The sequence below is a fragment of the Ursus americanus genome, chromosome 22 (genome assembly GCF_024610735.1).
Source record: "Ursus americanus isolate L20-20 chromosome 22, mUrsAme1.1.p, whole genome shotgun sequence".
NCBI classification, from domain to species: Eukaryota; Metazoa; Chordata; class Mammalia; order Carnivora; family Ursidae; genus Ursus; species Ursus americanus.
This window is the reverse complement of record NC_142148.1, coordinates 41828197-41847288: the sequence shown is the minus strand read 5'-3', so window position 1 is coordinate 41847288 and position 19092 is coordinate 41828197. Positions and strand designations below refer to the sequence as shown.

The following is a 19092-nucleotide window of genomic DNA, read 5'->3' as shown; positions in this document are numbered from 1 at the left end:
CGGATGAATCTCTAGACAATCATGCTGAGGGAAAAAAGGCCAGTCCCCAAAGGTTACGTACCACAGGATTTCACATACATAATATTCTTGACAAAATCATAGAAGTGGAGAACATGGCAGCAGCTGCTGGGTGTTAAGGAAGAGGTGGAGGCAGGGGGGAAGTGAGAGTGACTATACAAGGGCAAATGAGAGATCCCTGTGGTGATGGAAATGTGTATCTGGACCATATCAACGACAATATCCTGACTGATAATACATTACGGTCGTGCAAGATGTTCCCACTGGGGGACACGAGGTGAAGAGCACAGGAATCTCTCTGTATTATTTCTAACAACTGCTTGTAAATTCACAATTACCTCAAAAGAAAGTTTAATTTTCAAAAATGTTATAAGAAAACAGTGAAAGAAAAGACTTGAGAGACAAATAAATGTTGGGAATAATCAGATAAAGAAGGAGACAGAGACTGAAAAGTGAGGAGTACAGAGCCAGTGGTGAGCAGGAGATGTTTTTGCCCCACACCCCTGGGAGAGAAAGGAGGGGGGGGCAGGGGGCAGGAGGGGGTTTGGGGAGACGTTGCTGTGTCTATGAAGAGAGCCAAATGCAGGTCACGCTACAGAGTTCTGCCCTCTGGCCCGCATCTGTCAGATTAGGCTGTGTAGTGCAGCAGGGATCTGCACCCGGCGGCCCCTCCCGCCTCAGCCATGTTACCGAAAGGTTTTTCTCCCCCCATCAAAATACCTGTGTTATTCTGTCTCTAAGGCCAAAAGGGATCCTTTTGGTAACGTTTTTTAAAAAGGAGCCTGGCCTCCTCCCCAGATACCTGACAATTTCTTCCTTCCTTCCTTCCTTCCTTCCTTCCTTCCTTCCTTCCTTCCTTCCTTCCTTCCTTCCTTCCTTCCTCCCTCCCTCCCTCCCTCTCTCTCTTTCTTTTTTTAAGGATTTTATTTACTTATGTGACAGAGAGACAGCCAGCGAGAGAGGGAACACAAGCAGGGGGAGTGGGAGAGGAAGAAGCAGGCTCCCAGCAGAGGAGACCGATGTGGGACTTGATCCCAGGACTCTGGGATCACGCCCTGAGCTGAAGGCAGACGCTTAACGACTGAGCCACCCAGGCGCCCCGATACCTGACGATTTCTTACCTGTCCCCAGGCATACAGGTTATTGTGTGTCTGAGATGGGTTCACTTTGGACAAAAGGAATCGAGCCTTTAAAAACACAAGAGATTTAAAGATTACAAGTGACATTAATATTGGTGTAGTAGGAAAAAAAGTTTTTACCACATTTCTTGTTAAATTAGTATTTTTCTACACAATGGCACCCATTTCTTTAGTGTAAGCCAACGACTCTCCATTTATTAGGGCTCCTGAAGCATGAACTGCGTGTTTTATTCTGGCAATCCTCTACTTTCACATTAACATATTTTTACCACTCATGTGAGAAGTCATATTTGGAAGTTTGCCTGAATGTCAATTTATGTCACCACATAAAATATTAACCACACTGTTGGGATTTACAGCCATTTACATTATGAAACCACCAGAACACGAGAGCCAGAATTCTGCTCGCTCACCTGGCTGCCTCCATGCTCCGTGTTAATGTAACGTGGCATTGGGAAGCGTGCTTGCAGAATCTCCTGGGCGTCATCCAGTGGTGCCTGCAGGAGGTGCTTGAAGTTTTCATACTCAGGCATGTCCTGGTACCCAGCTTTCCGCCACTGCGCTATGGTCTGCACCAAAACAAACCAATCAAAACCATTGTGGAAACACTGAAACAATAGTCTTCCCTGACACTCTTGACATTCTGGCTCTGTCTTGACACTCCTGACAAGACTGGCTCTGTCTTGACACTCCCACCACCACTCAGAACTTGTTTCCAAGGAAGAAGTCATGTCAAGAATGATGAGTTGCAGCGGTAGCAAAGGGGAGCGGGGTAGGATAAGTATGAGTAAGCAAAGAGGTGCAGCCAGGACACCCCCACCTACACAGTTCTCCCAGAAATATCAGAGCCATCAGTCACACCTCTTCCCCTTCTAACTGTACATACCAACTAGCTAAAAACACCTAGGGAACAGCTGTCCTAAGGAGCCACCCTGCCTTTCCACTTCCACTGCCATCAATGGGTCCAGCCTCCCACGTCCTTCCAGGTGGTAGGGAAAGGGATTTGTTGGCTTCCCACGTTGAATCCATTCCCCTTTCTCTTCCCTAGGGGCACACCTCTACGCCCAACTCCAGTGCCTAGTCTCACACAGACTCATCCCCAACTCCCCTGGGGTCTGAGTTGGGATACTCTTGGTGGGGGAGAGAAAAGCTGCAAGAATCAACGCACTGGGTGTTCATTAGGCAAGGAGAAGGCAATATACTAGTGTGGACGGTAAAGCCAATCTCCCCACCTCAGCTGACACTGCGTCTCCCCCTCTTTTATCCCCATTGGCAACAGCTCTAGAAAATGCCTTGTGCACACAGGAAATCAAGAAATGTTCGCTGACTGATTAATATAGCTTTATAAATAATCTGAAGTGCTTCCACGTGTTATTTAGGAGATACTAAAACAGAAAACAGTGGAGAGGGGAAATGGAGGAGGAGGATGTAACAAGTAATCAATGGGTTTTAAAAACAGAACTGTTAGTCTGATACCAGGAGGAGGATTCTCTTTAAATGCTTCCTTCTGCAGCCTGCTCTCCCCTTCTCAGAGTTTCCAGGTCTTAATTTCTGACTGACTGGTGGCAATGAGGAAATGCCCAAAAGCTTATTTGGGTCCAAGAGTTCATCAGAACACCCGCAACAAGCAGACTTGGGGCTTTTGGAGAGTGAGAACCATGTCACCATCTTTGTTTTTAGAACCCATCACTTGCATGCACACAGATGGTACCCAATAAATGTGTGAACGAACAGGATGGGGTTGTGGTCAGAATGTCTTTAAGGGCTGAGCTGAAGGCACAGAAACCTACATCATGATTACTGCTCCTATAGGAACCAGTGGGAACAGCAGCTGGTCACTCAATGGGCAAGTGGCTAGCAGAGCTGGTGTTAATATGCTGAAAAAAGTTAAAAACTATAAAATGCATATTAGTATCACAAAACTAATTCATCCTAAGTTATTAAGGGAATTCTGAAATACAAGGTATACCTTTGCAGGACTTTTGAAATCACATCTAATGTACAGACACTAGGAAGTCAAGTCGATCACCAAAGCAATTTATTGAAGGTAAAGAACGGACAACAGAAGGAAAAGAATTTATCAATGAACATAACGCTCAGTTAAAGGATTTTCTTCAGAGGAGCCATTCCCTTTCTTAGGAAACCCCTCTGAGGAAGAAAGGACTCCCCACTGAAAGCCATCCACAGTCATTCTACAGATCCACAGACCAGTGTAAGGGTCAGGGTGCCATGTTATTTCATCAAAGAAAAACTTTAATCCCAAACATGCTGGGTTTTTTTTTGTTTTGTTTTTAAAGATTTTATTTATTTATTTGTCAGAGTGAGAGAGAAAGGAGAGAGAGCACAAGCAGGGGGAGCTGCAGGCAGAGGAAGAAGCAGGCTCCCTGCTGAGCAAGGAGCCCGATGCAGGACTCAATCCCACGACTCTGGGATCATGACCCAAGCGAAAGGTACATGCTTAACCGACTGAGTCACCCAGGCGTCCCCAAACTTATTGTTTACTAGTAACTCTAACGTAACTCCAAAAGGACAGCAGGGTGTGTCAAGAGTCGACTGAGGGAAAGTATAGTGACCTTGTCTGACAACTTGAAAAGCAGTTAAGTTAGAGTGATTTAAAAGGACCACCTGAGATTTACTTACAGCAAATATAATTAAAATTACTAAATATACGAATACCTCAGGGACCTGAAAAAAAGATTTTATGGCTGTACTCATTCTAATAAACAGTGGGTCTTCCAAGCCCAAACTATGTCAAATGTCATAAAAACCTAAATTAATAAAAAGAAAGCCAAAACAACAGTAAGGAAAGAAATTAATATCTTCTTACCTCACCAAGATAAATAACAATTTGGAAGAAAGTATCCATCAGCAAAATTCTGTCAGCTAGAATGCTGCTGCTGTCCAAGAGTACTGGCTGAAGAAGAAGGGAGAGATGGCGTTGGTCTGGTCCCTGTCCCCACATGGCGACCACTCCAACCCCACACCCAGGGTGTCTACACAACAGCTACAAGGCTGCTTACAAATGGCACCCGGCACAATCTCTCCATCTTTAAGGAAACTCCTGCTTTCTGCTCCCTGACCCAGCAGTTCTAAGTATCAACTTTGTATTAGAAAGAGGCTCCAAATAATCACTCATCAACTGGGAAGAGAGATTAAGGACATCTTTTGCTCCAGGAACCAGAGATAATTCCAAACATTCTCAGTTTTGTGTTAGAAATGTATTTTGTCTATTGGAGACAAATTCTCTCAAATCTATGGCTGTAGATGACTGAGAATAACGATGCCTATATGAAAAAGAACAGCTTTTAAAATAGGAGTTTTCAAAGTTTACTACGAAATACATCTTATTATTTCTATTTCAATAATAAAAGTAATTACTTAAGGAAAATCTGAAAATTTGTACCCAAGTCCAACAAATATTCATCATTTATTTTCACACAGTTTTTAAAATTCCTGTATGCTAAAAAATACATAATTTAGGAAAGTTTCTATTTTGATTTTTTTCACATAACTTTACTTTTTTTAGTAACATCTATACTCAAAGAGGGGCTTGAACTCATGACCCAGAGATCAAGAGTCCCATGCTCGGCTGACTGAGCCAGCCAGGTTCTCCCTTTTTAAAATAATTAAATTCAATACTGGTCTTTTTTTTTTTAAGTTTTAATTTTAAGTAATCTCTACGCCCAATGTGGGGCTCAAACTCATAACCCTAGGATAAAGGGTCACCTATTCTACCAACTGAGCCAGCCAGGTGCCCCTCCACGTGACATTTTAATATTTTATCACATTACATAAACTTTGTAAATATTTCTTAGATTACTTATTTTCCTACTATTAAACACTTGGATTGTATTCCAATCTTCTATTATAATAGTTCATTTTACTTTTTCTTTGAACGAAGCTTTTTCTGTATGTAAGAGGATTTCCTTCAGGCACAAGACATGGAATTACTGGGCCAAAGTAATTAAAAAAAAAAAGTACCTATGTATTTTTATAAGTTTTTTTTATATGTAATCCTGCCTTCCACAGATAATAGCTTTCTTTATATGTCCTGTGACTTCCTCCTATGTGTATTTTTTAATACTCAGAAATAATGTTAGACTACTATAAAGACTCAAAGTTTTCATTTTTTTTTTTTTTTACAGCTTTGCTCTAAGAGTAAACTTGCTAGGAAAAAAAAAAACAACCCGTTTTAGGCGATTCCAATTCTGACAAAAGCATTCACGAAAACCTCACCTCTGGCGGCCCATGGAACGAATAGGAGTACAGAATGGGCTGGATCATGATGAGGGACTGGGTTAGATCCTGTCGGGCAAAATGGTGTCTGTAATAGGACGACTCGTCAGGACTGTTGTTAAACACTTGGAGAAATGGAGATCTTCTAAGATGGAACATGAACTGCATTTACAAAGAAAAAAAAAGATGAATGCATACAGCTGTAACTTTCTTAGACACCGAGACAGTGGACTTGCCTTAGGTCTCTGAAAGAGAAGCCAGGCTTTCAGACAAAGGCCTCTGAGTTCACGTAAGCAGAAAGTACAATGGTAGTACCAGGGCCTGGAGGAAGAGGGAAACGGGACGCTGTTGTTTAATAAGTACAGAGTTGCAGTTTTGCAGGATAAAAAAGTTCTGGAGGTCTGTTGCCTAATAATGTGAATATACTGAAAACTACTGAACTGTACACTGAAAAATGGTTAAGATGGTAAAATTTATGTTATGTGTTTTTCACCACAATTACAAACATTATTTTTAAGAAAGGGGGAGGGGCCCTGTGGGTATGTTAAAGCTTCCACATGAAAGGGGAAAGGCAAAGTAGCATTTATTTATTTATTATTTTTTGAAATTATGTTCAGTTAGCACCATACAGTACAAAGAAGCATTTATTTCTGGAGCCACTGGGCCAGGTTACAGACAGAACATCTGCTCTAGAGAGGCCACGGTGCTCTAAGGAAAAGCCACACTCCAGACAGCCACAATAAAAAGTGTGAGCATGATACAAGAAAGTACTAGTAGGATGAGGTAGGGATGTAGGGGCAGCAGGAAGCTTCCCAAGCCACTGGGGTCTGAAAGATGTGCACGAGGTGGCCAGAGGGAGGGGACTCCAGCTGCAGTCACAGATGAGAGGCTGGAGGGCTCAGGACTCAGGCTGGTGAGTTGGAATCAGTGGTGGAGGAAGAGAGGGATAAGACAGGAGGTTGGACAGGTGTGTTCTTTACCCTGAGGTCAGAAGGTGCATGGTGGAATTTTAGCTCACTCTAAAGAGGTGCCAATACTTAAAAAATAGAAATAAAAATAAAATAAAACGAGGCACCTGGGTTGCTCATTCAACTCTTTTTTTTTTTTTTTTTTAAGATTTTATTTATTTATTTGACAGAGAAAGAGAGCGTGAGCATGCACAGACAGGGGGAGTGGCAGGCCGAGAGAGAGGGAGAAGGTTTTCTGCTGAGCAGGGAGCCTGATGCGGGGCTTGATTCCAGGACCCTGGGATTATGACCTGAGCCAAAGGCAGACACTTCAGCGACTGAACCACCCAGGCACCCCAAGGGTCCAACTCTTGATCTCAGCTCAGGTCTTGATCTCAAGATCATGAGTTCAAGCCCCATGCTGGGAAAAAAGGGTGCCAGAAAGATGAAGATGAACTGTCTTGAAGTATAAAGCTTCCTGAGAGTCCAAATATTGAATCATTGGTTCCTACATAATAATCGTGGCTCATATTCAATATATCCCGTGTGCAAGGCACAAAGCACTTGAAAGAATGATTTAGTTCTTCAAATATACCCACGGAGCAGGTTCTATTACCGCCCCTAGTTTATGGGTGAGCAAACTGCGGTAGGCAACTTGCCCAAGGCCACTCACACTGAGGGGCAGAATCACTTTATTCCAGTTATCAGGCTTCAGAGGCCCCTGGGCGCTTGACCTCTAACCTAGATGCCTCCACAAAAGGAATCTTACAAACCACCTCATTTCGATGGAGCTCTTCGGTCTCAGTAGATCCTTTGGGCCCAGGATGGGGGGTGGTGGAGGGTGCTCTGGCAGCACTGGTGGTAAGGGTGGCGCGTGGGCACAACCAGAGCAGCTGCAAGTCTATCTGCCTATGTGCTGGCTTCTGAGGGGGTCCTCTCCGAGAAAGGAGTCCCCAACCTTAAAGCTGCAAACCATTTCTCCAGACCCACTCCTTCCTTGTAAAGAGGAAACCAACATCCATGGGGGTTCAGGACCTCCTCCAGGATCAGCAGTGGCAGAGCCAGTGCTGGAACTCCGCTCGGACTCTGGCAGGTCCGGGGCGCCCTCCACACTGGGCAGCCTCGACTGGCCTAGCACAGGCCACGGGGGCCGGAGGCAGGGACCACAGAGCCCTGCTCTGGGCCGGGGGTCAAGTGACGTGACCTCCTAAGGCCCCTTTACAACCCTGAGAGCTCAAGCTACACAAGTTCATGACTGAACTGTGTCCACTTTCCAAACTGAGTAATCAAAAGAATAATACCTACTGGGATATCAGAGTGCTCACAGATTTACTTAAAAATGAAAGTTCGCTGCTCTCTACTTATTCCTCAGTAAGGCATCTCTGAGGGAAGGGAAAAGAGCTAGCTCTGCTTCCGGTTCCGGGAAAGTCGCGAACGTAAAGGGGCCACCTGAGAGTCGTGGGCCCCAGCTGCGGAGCGGGCCACACCGACCAAGTGCTTACCGGGCGCCTGGCCCTGCAGTCGACACTCTCTCCGCCTCAGCTTGCCATCCTCACAACCACGCACGGAGCCCAGCTCCAGCATCCTCATTTACAGATGAGGAGGGACGTCAGGAGAGGTAAATACACAGACCCCTGACAGCGGCTTCATGCTGTGTCCACTCCTCTCCCTCCTTTCACTGTCCCACGGCTCCCAAACGTCCAGATGGTGCACAGTGCGGCTATTTACAGGAGCTGCTTATTACCGCTGACTCCCAGGTACGATCGGCACCGTCACTACACACGTATCATTAAATATTTCTCATTATCTGAGGCCTCATTTTGTTACGTTCACCTTCACGTGTGCTTCACTTTCTTGAGTGGCTGCCGAGGGAGCTGCCTACCCAGAACCTCTACGAATGAAGAGATTTTGCTGCGGCCTTCAGCAATGGCCTGGCCCTGTGTTGCCTCTTCATGGGCGTTGGAGAGCCACTCTCTCCTCTCCACATGTCATCTCTGTCTTCTGTAGGGCCAAGGCACTGTCTCGCACACACAGCATCTGTCCTGAACCGAACAACCTTCATCACCCATAGATGGAGCCTCAAAATCCACCAAGTCTTCACTTTAGCCTGAGAGCAGTGTGTTCTAGTTCTATCACAATTTATTCTTCGATAGTTATTTAAAAGACACCTGTTACTTACCTGAGGATACAGAGAGAAGGAATCTGATAACCTAAAAGAGGTGGGGTCTTCTTTGTTATACTGTCCAAACTTCTGACACTGTTGAAAGAAGAGAGCAAAAAGAAAAAAAAGAGAGAGAGAAGAGTCAAGTCAGTGTCACCCGGAAGAATCCCTGCAGTAGGAGAGCTACATTCCAGTCTCCAGTCTGACTGATGGAGGGTCCCGGGCCAGCGCTTCTCGAGCACAGCCGGGAAGACCCGTCACCCAGGGTGCTGCTAACCACAGATTCTGACTCCGCAGATCTGGAGAGATCCTGCATTTCTAACCAGCTCTCAGGCGATGCTGCCGCAGCACTGCTCTGACCAGCCAGTGGCTCGAGGAGCCGTCTCAGGCGCCTCTTCCATAGGAAAAGCCCCTAAGTCTGCGACACTACAGCTCAATTTTCTTCCCTCTTTCAAAGATAAGTTTCTGAACAACATTTTCTCTTCTGCTTTTATTTCCTCTTTGTTTCACACATCTCCGCTGGCCACTGGAGAATTGGACCTTCCACCACTGAAAGAAAGCCCATCTCTGACAGTTACCCTCTCCTCCCAAGTCCGATGACCTGGTATTGCTCTCACCTTTCTGGACTCTCCAGCATCACAGGTCAAGTGGCTCCCCAAAGTCTGTGACATTCTCCTCCAGCCGCTAACATAGTACCTTCTTATTTCTCCTCTCCAACGGATCCTTCCCTGTCTCGTCCCACAGCCCTTCATCTCCCTATGTCCTAACTGTGGGCTCCTCAGAGGCTAGTTCTTGCCCCCATGCTCCCATCCTTACTGCTTCGGCTACAAGTAACAGGAGAGCCAGACTGACGTCATCCAAATCCGCCTCCCTGCCCCCACCCCTGTCCAGTGTTGCCTCTGACCTCAGCCCCTGTAGGGACTTCCACCCAGCTACAGGAGAGCTTCCCTCAGATGTACCTTCACAAGTTCATGAGTAAATTCAACTATTTATACTTAAAAATTAAATTACACCTCCCTCCACCCTTTCCCATCTTTCAGCTCTGTCTTACCTCTCCAGCATCCTTGCAGTCACCCACACTCAAAACTTGAGTCAATGCTGATTTTTTGGTTTTTGATTCCACACAGTTTAAGCAAGCTTTATCAATTCTTTCAGCATACGTCGTGACTCCAAACTTGGCCTCCCCTCTGACTGTCCTACCACCACCCTGGTCTCAGCTCTCTTGAGCCTCCAGAATCCTCCACTGGTCTCCCTATCAGTAGCTTTTCACCTTCCAGTTTATCTCATATGGTAATGGTAAATGTAAACACAAGCATCATGCTGATGGCACGCCCCTGCTTAAGGATCACACCTAAGCAGTGACTTAACTTTCAAATCAAGGCATTCCAACAGAATTGTTAAATCACTGTCGTGTACCTGAAGCTAAAATTACATTGTTTGGGGGCGCCTGGGTGGCACAGCGGTTAAGTGTCTGCCTTCGGCTCAGGGCGTGATCCCAGCGTTATGGGATTGAGCCCCACATCAGGCTCCTCCGCTAGGAGCCTGCTTCTTCCTCTCCCACTCCCCCTGCTTGTGTTCCCTCTCTCGCTGGCTGTCTCTCTCTGTCAAATAAATAACAAAATCTTTAAAAAAATAAAAATAAAAAATAAAATTACATTGTTTGTTAACCACACTTTAATAATAAAAATTAAAATAAATTCATAAATAAAATGAAGCATTCTACAATTAAGCTGCACCTTCACTGCTTCTCCCTACCATACAACCTGTGCTCCCATGGTCTCTCCAGGTGTCCAGCATAAGCTGAAATGCACAGCCATGTCCCACAAGCTTGTTCATGCTTTCCCTGTTTAAATAATTGTGTGGTTTATCTCTCCTGATTAGACTCAGAATAACACATGAAGCATCTCTACACTCACTGGGCCATGGACCCCTATTGCTAAAAAAAAAACCTGGAAGGAAAATAGAGAACCACAGCACCCACAGGGACTCATCTAAATCAACCCTTACGGTACACAGATTTGCATCCTTCTCCAAATGTCCTATGCACGTTGTTTCTTCCCAATGGTAACGTAAGCCCTCGAGGGGGGAAAATGCATGTGTAACACTTCTCTTACGTCTCTCCCAGGATGTCCAGTGTTTGGGATAAGGTAAGCAACGCAAAGTGTTTGTTGACTGACTGTATGAAATGAAAGGTGTATGTGCTAGTGTTCTCTTCTCAGACACAGAACAGAGATTACGACTGAAGTTGGTGCCACAGTTGCCAACTCACCAGTCGGATGAGCTGTCGGTCCAGCCAGCGGAGCACATCGGGCCCCTCCTCCGACTCCGCGCGGAACACTCCCAGCCGAGCCATCAAGACTGCTGCGGCCTCCTGGTCAAATGCTGCCTCTATGTGCCTGAGCTGGCTCTGCGCATCTGCCCAACTGATAATTCCAGAATCAGTGCCACACTTACATTCGGGAGAGACCAGAAAATCAGCTTTCCGTTAAGATGAAGAAACCTAAGTCCTGCTCTTTCATCTAAGGCGACACAGAGTCAAACTGCAACGTCAGTAACGAATCACAGGAGTTTTATACATGTTTTCATTTACCCTCATGTGACCTCTGAAGGCTTTAAGAGCAAAGGAAAAATTACAGAGAACTTCCAGTGTTCTACGACTTACCATGAGAATAGATACCCGAAAAGTACCTAAGTACTTCCAGTTCCTTCCTCTAGGTCAATCTTGCAAAAATCTGTATGTTTACAAATTCACAAAATGACTTTCCGCATCATATCCATGGCAGAAAGAATTAGCACATATATGAAAGTTTTCTAGACAAATAAACACACTATGAACAAAGCTGAAAGACAACAGACAGACCAGGAGTAGATAGGAACAACAAACAATGTATCCAGAATACATACAAAGTCCCTGCAAATCAATGAATAAGAAAAAGAAATAGGTTTTACAAAATGGGCAAAAGCTATCACAGAAGAAATACACATGGCCAATAAACATGAAAAGTGTTCAACCCATTAATAAACAGAAAAATACATATAAAAGTGGCCAACTGCTCTATATCGGCATGTTAATGATTGATAATATTCATCATTAATGAGAAAACAGGACACTCTCTTTACACTATTGGGAAGAATACAAATTAACTTCCTAGAAGAGTAGTTTTGCAGGATACAAAATTCTACTTCTATGAAGTGGCTGGAAAGAAATACTGAGTGTACACAAAGACCTAAACACATGGATGCAGCACTGCTGGAAGGAAGGTAGGACGTGAAACTCCTTTAAGAGAGGAGTGACACATCCCACACAAACCATGCAATGCTGTGTGGCCATTAGAGTGAAGGAGCAGCTGGTATGTAGCAGCTGGTACTCCATGGAAATGGGCCCGTGAAGATAAACACTGGTGCAGTAATAGCATTTCACCTCTGGGGAGAGTGGGTAAGGAGACCCATTCTTTACACACCTATGAGCTATTTGAATCTTTCACAAGGAGGATGTATTTATGGGTTACTTATCTAATAATAATGAAAATTAATATTTAATGAACATATTCCTACTGAAAGAGGATTCTTCTAGGCAAGTGCCTGCAGGCCTAACTAGGTTAGCCAGCAATGCCTCTTCCTCCTCCTTCTCTGATCAAATGAGCCAGTCAGGATTGATGAGAACCATTCAACGGAATTACAAAGATAAACTAACAGACATGAAAAACATCAGGGGCTCAACAGAAAGGCAACTGGGACTGCTCACTTTCTGGCAATGGTGGTCACGCGGATGCGTCTCTGGGTGCTGGAGTGTTGGTACTGCGTGACGAACTGGATGGCGCCTCTGCCTCCTTGGGGGACTGGGGCGTTGTGCTGCAGGCAACAGGCCACACACCTGGTTACTGTTACAGGCACGACTCAAACACAGTCACAGAGCCCACTGTACTCTTCCTAAAAGGACTGACACAGTGGTGACAGCACGGTTCTTGACGCATTCTGAATGGTACACTTAAAATCTGGGCATTTCACTGTACATAACTCTTACCTCAAAAAAAAAAAAAAAAAAAAAAAAGGAACCGTATTCAGATTAATACTAAATTCAAGTTAATGATATGCAGCTAAAGTGTTTAGGGACGAAAAACACTGAGGAGTACAATTTGTTGTAAAATGCATCAAAAATAAGGGACATCTGGGTAGCTCAGTCGATTAAGCATCCGACTCCTATTTCAGCTCACGTCATGATCTCAGGGTCATGAGATCAAGCCCCATGTAGGGCTGTGCTGGGCATAGAGCCTGCTTGGGATTCTCTCTTTCCCTCTCCCTCTGCCCCTCCCTCACAACCCCACTTTCTTTTTTTTTTTTTTTGCATGATAAAACATGTTTATTATAGTTTGGGGATAATTTAAAGTACAACCCCTCTTTCTTAAAAGAAAAAGCAACAAAAATAAGATTAATTGATGGATAAAAAGGTATATGGCAAAGCAAAGTAAGTACAGTAAAATGTTAACTACAGAATCTGAATGGTAGGTATACAAGTATTTACTGCAAAATTCTTCATTTTTCTGTAAAACAGAATTTTTTAAAATAGAATACTGGGGAAACAACTGACAATCAAATATTCACAAACATTATGATGGCCGGTAAAAGCCATTCCCCTTCTGATGAGCTTATCAGTCCAACAATTTAAGTGATGAAAGCAATATGCTGCCTGCCTCTGACCAAACCCTGAAAGGAAAAAAAATCATGCTGGACTGGTATCAGGCAAACACAAGCCCAAAGTAGCATCAGTCCACAGAGAAAGAAGCCTGAGGCCACCAGGCTGTGATTATCAAAAAACACAACACTGAGACATGAATACTCACGAAGAAATCCGACTCACCTGATTGACTACTTCAAAGTAGATGCCGAGTGTAGATGTGGGGTCCAGGCCACAGATTTTCCACTGACTCGTGCCACCAACACCAAGTTCCTAGGGGTCAGAAGAGGAATTAAAACAAAAACAAAAAAGCCACTCCTGTGGTTAACACGATGACACGTACTGACTCTGAGAGTGGTAGACTACTTAGAAGATCCCACTCCAAATGAAAATTCACATTTAACTTAAAAAATCACAATGACAAGCCAGAAAAAGATTTAAGATTTATTACAGGACTCTAAAATTAAGCTTTTTTCTTTTTAGATTTATTTAAGAGAGAGAGAGCGCACGAGAGCGAGTGGGGGGGAGGGGCAGAGGGAGAGAGACGATCTCAAACAGACTCCCCACTGAGCACAGATTCCCCTGACGTAGGGCTCAGTCCCACGACCCTAAGATCATGACCTAAGCCGAGATCAAGAGTCAGTTGTTCAACCAACCGAGCCCCCCACCTCAATTTTTAATATAAAGTTTCAAATCAAGGTGTTCGGTGTATGCCATCACAAAATACGCCACTCTGAAGTAAGGATTATTTTAAGCTGAAGGTAATTTAAAAAAAGCAGACATAAGAACACTCTCTGCCTCCTCCTACCAAGGGCAGAATCATTCTCAATCACCAAAGACAACTCGAGATGCTTATCAGTCCAGAGACGGTACAAGAAAAATCTACACCACAAACCTGCTAAGACCAACCCTTCTCTTCCATTAGTTCCCCCCATCTATCTGCTTTTCCACAATGTGCCACCCCTAGAAGCTCAAAGTGCCTTTCCTGTGTCTTGTCACTTTTCTACAGATTTACTGGTCTTTTGTTAAGATGTCACATAATCCCAAGTTCTAACCACCCCTTAGAGTTACCCCTGAGTATGTACATGTGACATGTTTATGCACAGTGCGTACGTTAATTTTTTCTCTTGTGAAACCTGTCTTTTGTCAGTCTCATTTGCAGGGCTCTGGCCAATTAAATCAAGATGGGTAGAGGAAAAAGAAAATTTTTCCTCTTCCATAAGCACCAATGCCTGAGTGGGCCACAAACCCTCCAGAGCCCCAAAAGTACAGTTTCTCACCAAAGCACAAATTCCTTATGTAAGGATTTACCCCGCCTTTACCAAAGTAAGTATGAAGATAAAATCAGGAAATCACCATTTTATAATCTCCAATGAAACAATGATTCAAGTAAGAATAATCAATGGTTGCTTAAACCATTAGGTGAAAGGCTGTTGGCAAACAAGATACTCATATTTTGCTATGATCTTGTTCAACAGATTTCTTGCTAATGGCAAAAAGGAAACGTGCCCTAATAACAGAAAGACGTGGGGCAGTCCTCACCTTCTCCACACAGTCTAACTCAGCACCACTAACACATGACCAGACAGAAGTGCCTCTTGAAGAAACACACGAGGTCTAAGATCATTCAGGAATTGTGGTGGACAAAAAGGTCCAACCTGAATCTAATCACTGATCTAACTTTTACTTTGCTGGAAACACAAGGATAGTAACCAGCTCACCACCACCACAAGAAAACGATCGGATACACTGAGAGTGTGTGACACTCTATTGCAGAAGACACAGACGCCTGGCACAAGTCATGGTCATCAAACAAAAAAGCAAAAAACCCTGCAGAACAGGAAGACTGTTACAGATTTAAAAAGACTAAGAATATATAATGCTAGATGCAATACTAGTTAGAGAGTGAGAAAAACAGCTACAAAGGGTATTTGGGGAGAAATTAGGGAAAGAATATGACTAGACACAGATGATATTAGCAAATTACTGTTTTCTTAGGTTTGATATGTTGCGGTAGGAGAACATCCTTAATTTTAGAAGATGCACACTGAAAGACTAAGTGCCGTGACCTCTGTAGCTTGTTGTTCCAAGGTTCTGTGAAGTACGATAAAGTGAACATGGCAGACAGATAATGACCAGATAGACAAAGCAAATATTACAAAGAAAGAGGACAGCGAGTATGACCAAATGTTAACAAGCACTGACTCTAAATGGTGCAGATACAGAATTCCTTATGCTCTTCTTGAAGCTTCTCTGTAGGTTGAACTGTATTTCCCCCTTCTTGGCATCCTCCAAGCCCCTCCCAAAATCTCATGGATGATTCCTACCGGATCTTAGAACAGCTAATTGGCTCGTACTGATTCATAAAATTACCTTTTTTTTTTTTTTAAAGAATTTATTTATTTACTTGACAGAGAGACAGCCAGCGAGAGTGGGAACACAGGCAGGGGGAGTGGGAGAGGAAGAAGCAGGCTCCCAGTGGAGGAGCCTGATGCGGGGCTTGATCCCGGAATGCCAGGATCACGCCCTGAGCCGAAGGCAGACGCTTAACGACTGTGCTACCCAGGCGCCCCCATAAAATTACCTTCTTAAGCAGATTTTAAGTGTATGGAACCTATCTGGGAACAGGGCAGCCTTCTGAAGCCCCGCCAGGAATTAGGGGTACGAGTCCCTTAGTACACTGGGGTAACGGGTGACTCAGATGGGCTTTGGGGCAGCCAGCTGCCTTGCCCAAGGGATTACAGGAATATTCTCTGAAATCACTTTGCCTCTGGCAACTTCAACAAAAGGTTAATCAAAGTAGTCACTAAGCGAATGTTCACTGCTGACAAAGACAAAGTGAGGATGTGAAAAATGAAATCTGGCATGAGCCTCCATCGTGCCAGGGGCTCTTCTGAGCATTTTACCTGAGTTTACTCCTTTAGCCCTTCCAACAGCGCTGTCAAGTGAGGTACTATTACTATCCTGACTTCCCACTTAAAGATGCTGAATCCCAGAGCAAACAAATACCTTGTCCGGGACACAAGACTGGTGGGGGTAGATCTGTGCCTTGTATCCATGTCTGGCTCTAAGACCACTGTCTTGTTGAAGAGGACAACGAGGGAAGGACGGGATTGGGACAACCCCAGCCCAGAACTACCCTGGACAGGCCTCACTGGACCCAGTGGTTTGTCTCCTGGCAGCTAAAGTATAAGCAGAGGAAGTGAGCCACCGGCAAAGCCACCTCACCACCTAGTTTAACTTAACCTCGTTCACATGTTCTCAAAAGCTGTTACCCAAAGAACATAGCTATCTGCATACACAACAGTCATTCATGCCCACCCACCTCAAAACGGTCTCTGAGAAGTGAGACCAAGGTATCACCTCTAAGGGCAACAAGCACAGAGGTTTATTCCTGAAGGATCCTGCTGAATGCTTGCCTTGCTAAACAGAATACGTTGTGGCTCACTGGCCCAGAGACCCAGACAAGGACAGTGGGGTCAGGGGAACCTGGGCTCTAGCTCCTTCCTATCAGCTCTGACCCAGCGAGCAAAATACTTGACTCCTCTGAGCCTCTCTCTGACCCTTTGGGTAGACTGATGGACAGACAGATATGACACCATCTCTCAGAGTTGTGGTCATCAGTAAGAGTTGGCCCTTCTTGCCTCGCCACAGACACATCCCAACAGGTGACACAATGTAAGATCACCCTGCTCTGACATTTCTAAGGGTTATAATGGGTTAAATCCTTAGTATTTCAGTGCACAGGAGGTGAGGATGATGGAGTTTTCCTTACATTTTCTGACACACATGGTCCTTTCACATTCAGAGACACACAAGGACCAATGGCTCCTGCAACTTTCAGTTCCCGAGAGGTCTAAAATGGAAATACACAAGAATAGAAAGTTAAAATCCACTGAAAACCACCCTTTCACAAAAGACACAATTAAAATTTAGAGGTAAAGCATGGCAGCGTTACTATTCCACCGAGAAGAAATCCTATAATGATCACGCTCTTAACAAGCTTTTCCATGCCCACAACATCCGATGCAAACTTGAATAAAATCCTCCTTTAAACTGCATTAACTTTGTTTCAAAAATGATGCGGTATTTTCAACTCTCACTTTTGATTTTTTTTTTTAAACCAAGGATCTACCTTACCTTTTTTTTTTTTTTAAAAGCTTATTTATGTAAGTAATCTCTACACCTAACGTGGAGCTCAAACTCACAACCCTGAGATTAAGAGTCTCAAGCACTTCTGACTGAGACAGCCAGGCACCCCCTCACCTTTGAAATTATTATACACAAAGAAGATAACAATTCTACCAACAATATACACTTTTTCCCAATCCCATGTACTTAATCGTAATTATTTATACTTTCTCATCAGTGAATATACCATTTTATGTTGCTTTAAAAATACTTAATCCATGAACTCCAACATAATAACAAGGCCAATATACTTAGATTTTAAAATCTCAATTCATTAAAGTCTATTCCTCTTCAACTTAAAAAAAAACACCTCAAACATCTGAGAAGATTGTTTAAAGTTTAATCTAAATGATTTAATGATTATTTCTAAATCTCAAAGTAATAATCCCAATCCCATTATGTAACAGCTCCTTCTAATGTTTTCTCAATGACTCAGAATCAAGTGTGCAGGGCTTTCAGTCCCTACAAGAAAAAACAAGACCCAAACTTACAGTGCTGCACTAATTTTCAAGTACTCTGGCTAGTCTGCAGCCAGGTGCTAAATATAAACATGGTTCTGTGACTATGGTGGCCTATACTGGCGGCAGTGAGGGGGGGGGAGGGCACCCAACACCATGTGGCTGCCTCTGTGCTCAGCCCACCACCCCTTCTGAGGCCTGCTGTCCTAGAGCAGGACAGAGCAGAGCCTGCAGGGGAACCAGACAACACTTTGTTTAGAACGTTAATTAATATACAGGTCATCTTCAAGAAGCAAAGGGATAGAATCAATATACCTTCTTCATCTGTTTTGCTGGAAACCTTTTAATTTACCTTTAGATGTCTGTGTGCAGCAAGGTGAGGCTTCTACCAGTCTGACTACTAAGTAAGTAAGAGCACTAATCTTCCACTGAAGCATTAGAAAGCTATCAGGAGCGCCTGGGTGGCAGAGCGGTTAAGCGTCTGCCTTCGGCTCAGGGCGTGATCCTGGCGTTATGGGATCGAGCCTCACATCAGGCTCCTCAGCTATGAGCCTGCTTCTTCCTCTCCCACTCCCCCTGCTTGTGTTCCCTCTCTCGCTGGCTGTCTCTATCTCTGTCAAATAAATAAATAAATAAAATCTTAAAAAAAAAAAAAAAAAGAAAAAAAAGAAAGCTATCATACCTTCACTTCCAAAGTAGCACCAAACGCCATGCGGAAATCTCCATTGAAATCTTTACTAAAAATTCTTTGGAACGTCTGCTTGAAGAGAGAAGTGTTGAAAGAGTCTCCCATCACCATGTGGCCTCTAGGAAAGAAAGAAGAAAGTGAACGTTTAGCATGACTGAAAGCCATTTGGATGCTTCCCTGGTGTTCACAAACAATAATTTAAAGAAGGAAAAAACCCCATGCCCATGAAGGTGCTGCTAACTTGAATGGGAAACAGCAAGTTCAATGTGTACTTAAGAAAGACACTCTTTTCAAGACTTCTAAGATAGGACTCCTTAGAACAGTTCTAAATCTTGAACACAGTGGTGGTTACACAAACTGATAGATGATACAGTCTCATACTATGCATATCCACTTTTTTTTTTAAGACTTTTTTTTATTCATTTGAAAGAGACAGAGAGCACACAAGCAGGGGGAGAGGGAGAAGCAGACCCCTCACTGAGCCTGGAGCCCAACTCAGGGCTCAATCCCAGGACCCAGAGATCATGACCTGGCCCAAAGCCTAACCATCTGAGCCACCCAGGTGCCCCTGTATACCCG

The 19092-nt window shown here is 44.0% G+C and overlaps 1 protein-coding gene across 2 annotated transcripts in view; it reads right to left on the bottom strand.

The window, feature by feature from the left end:
* The window catches only part of SEC23B (SEC23 homolog B, COPII component), a 41211-nt gene that overhangs the window by 7504 nt on the left and 14615 nt on the right, over window positions 1-19092 (bottom strand). For both annotated transcript variants that reach the window (XM_045809738.2, XM_045809748.2), the window contains exons 10-19: window positions 18508-18631; window positions 16952-17032; window positions 13360-13449; window positions 12247-12353; window positions 10771-10924; window positions 8520-8597; window positions 5394-5555; window positions 3985-4071; window positions 1571-1726; window positions 1140-1205 (exon numbers count right to left, since the gene is read on the bottom strand). In XM_045809738.2, coding sequence (XP_045665694.1) covers window positions 1140-1205; window positions 1571-1726; window positions 3985-4071; window positions 5394-5555; window positions 8520-8597; window positions 10771-10924; window positions 12247-12353; window positions 13360-13449; window positions 16952-17032; window positions 18508-18631 — 1105 coding nt within the window. The remainder of the gene's footprint in view (window positions 1-1139; window positions 1206-1570; window positions 1727-3984; window positions 4072-5393; window positions 5556-8519; window positions 8598-10770; window positions 10925-12246; window positions 12354-13359; window positions 13450-16951; window positions 17033-18507; window positions 18632-19092) is intronic.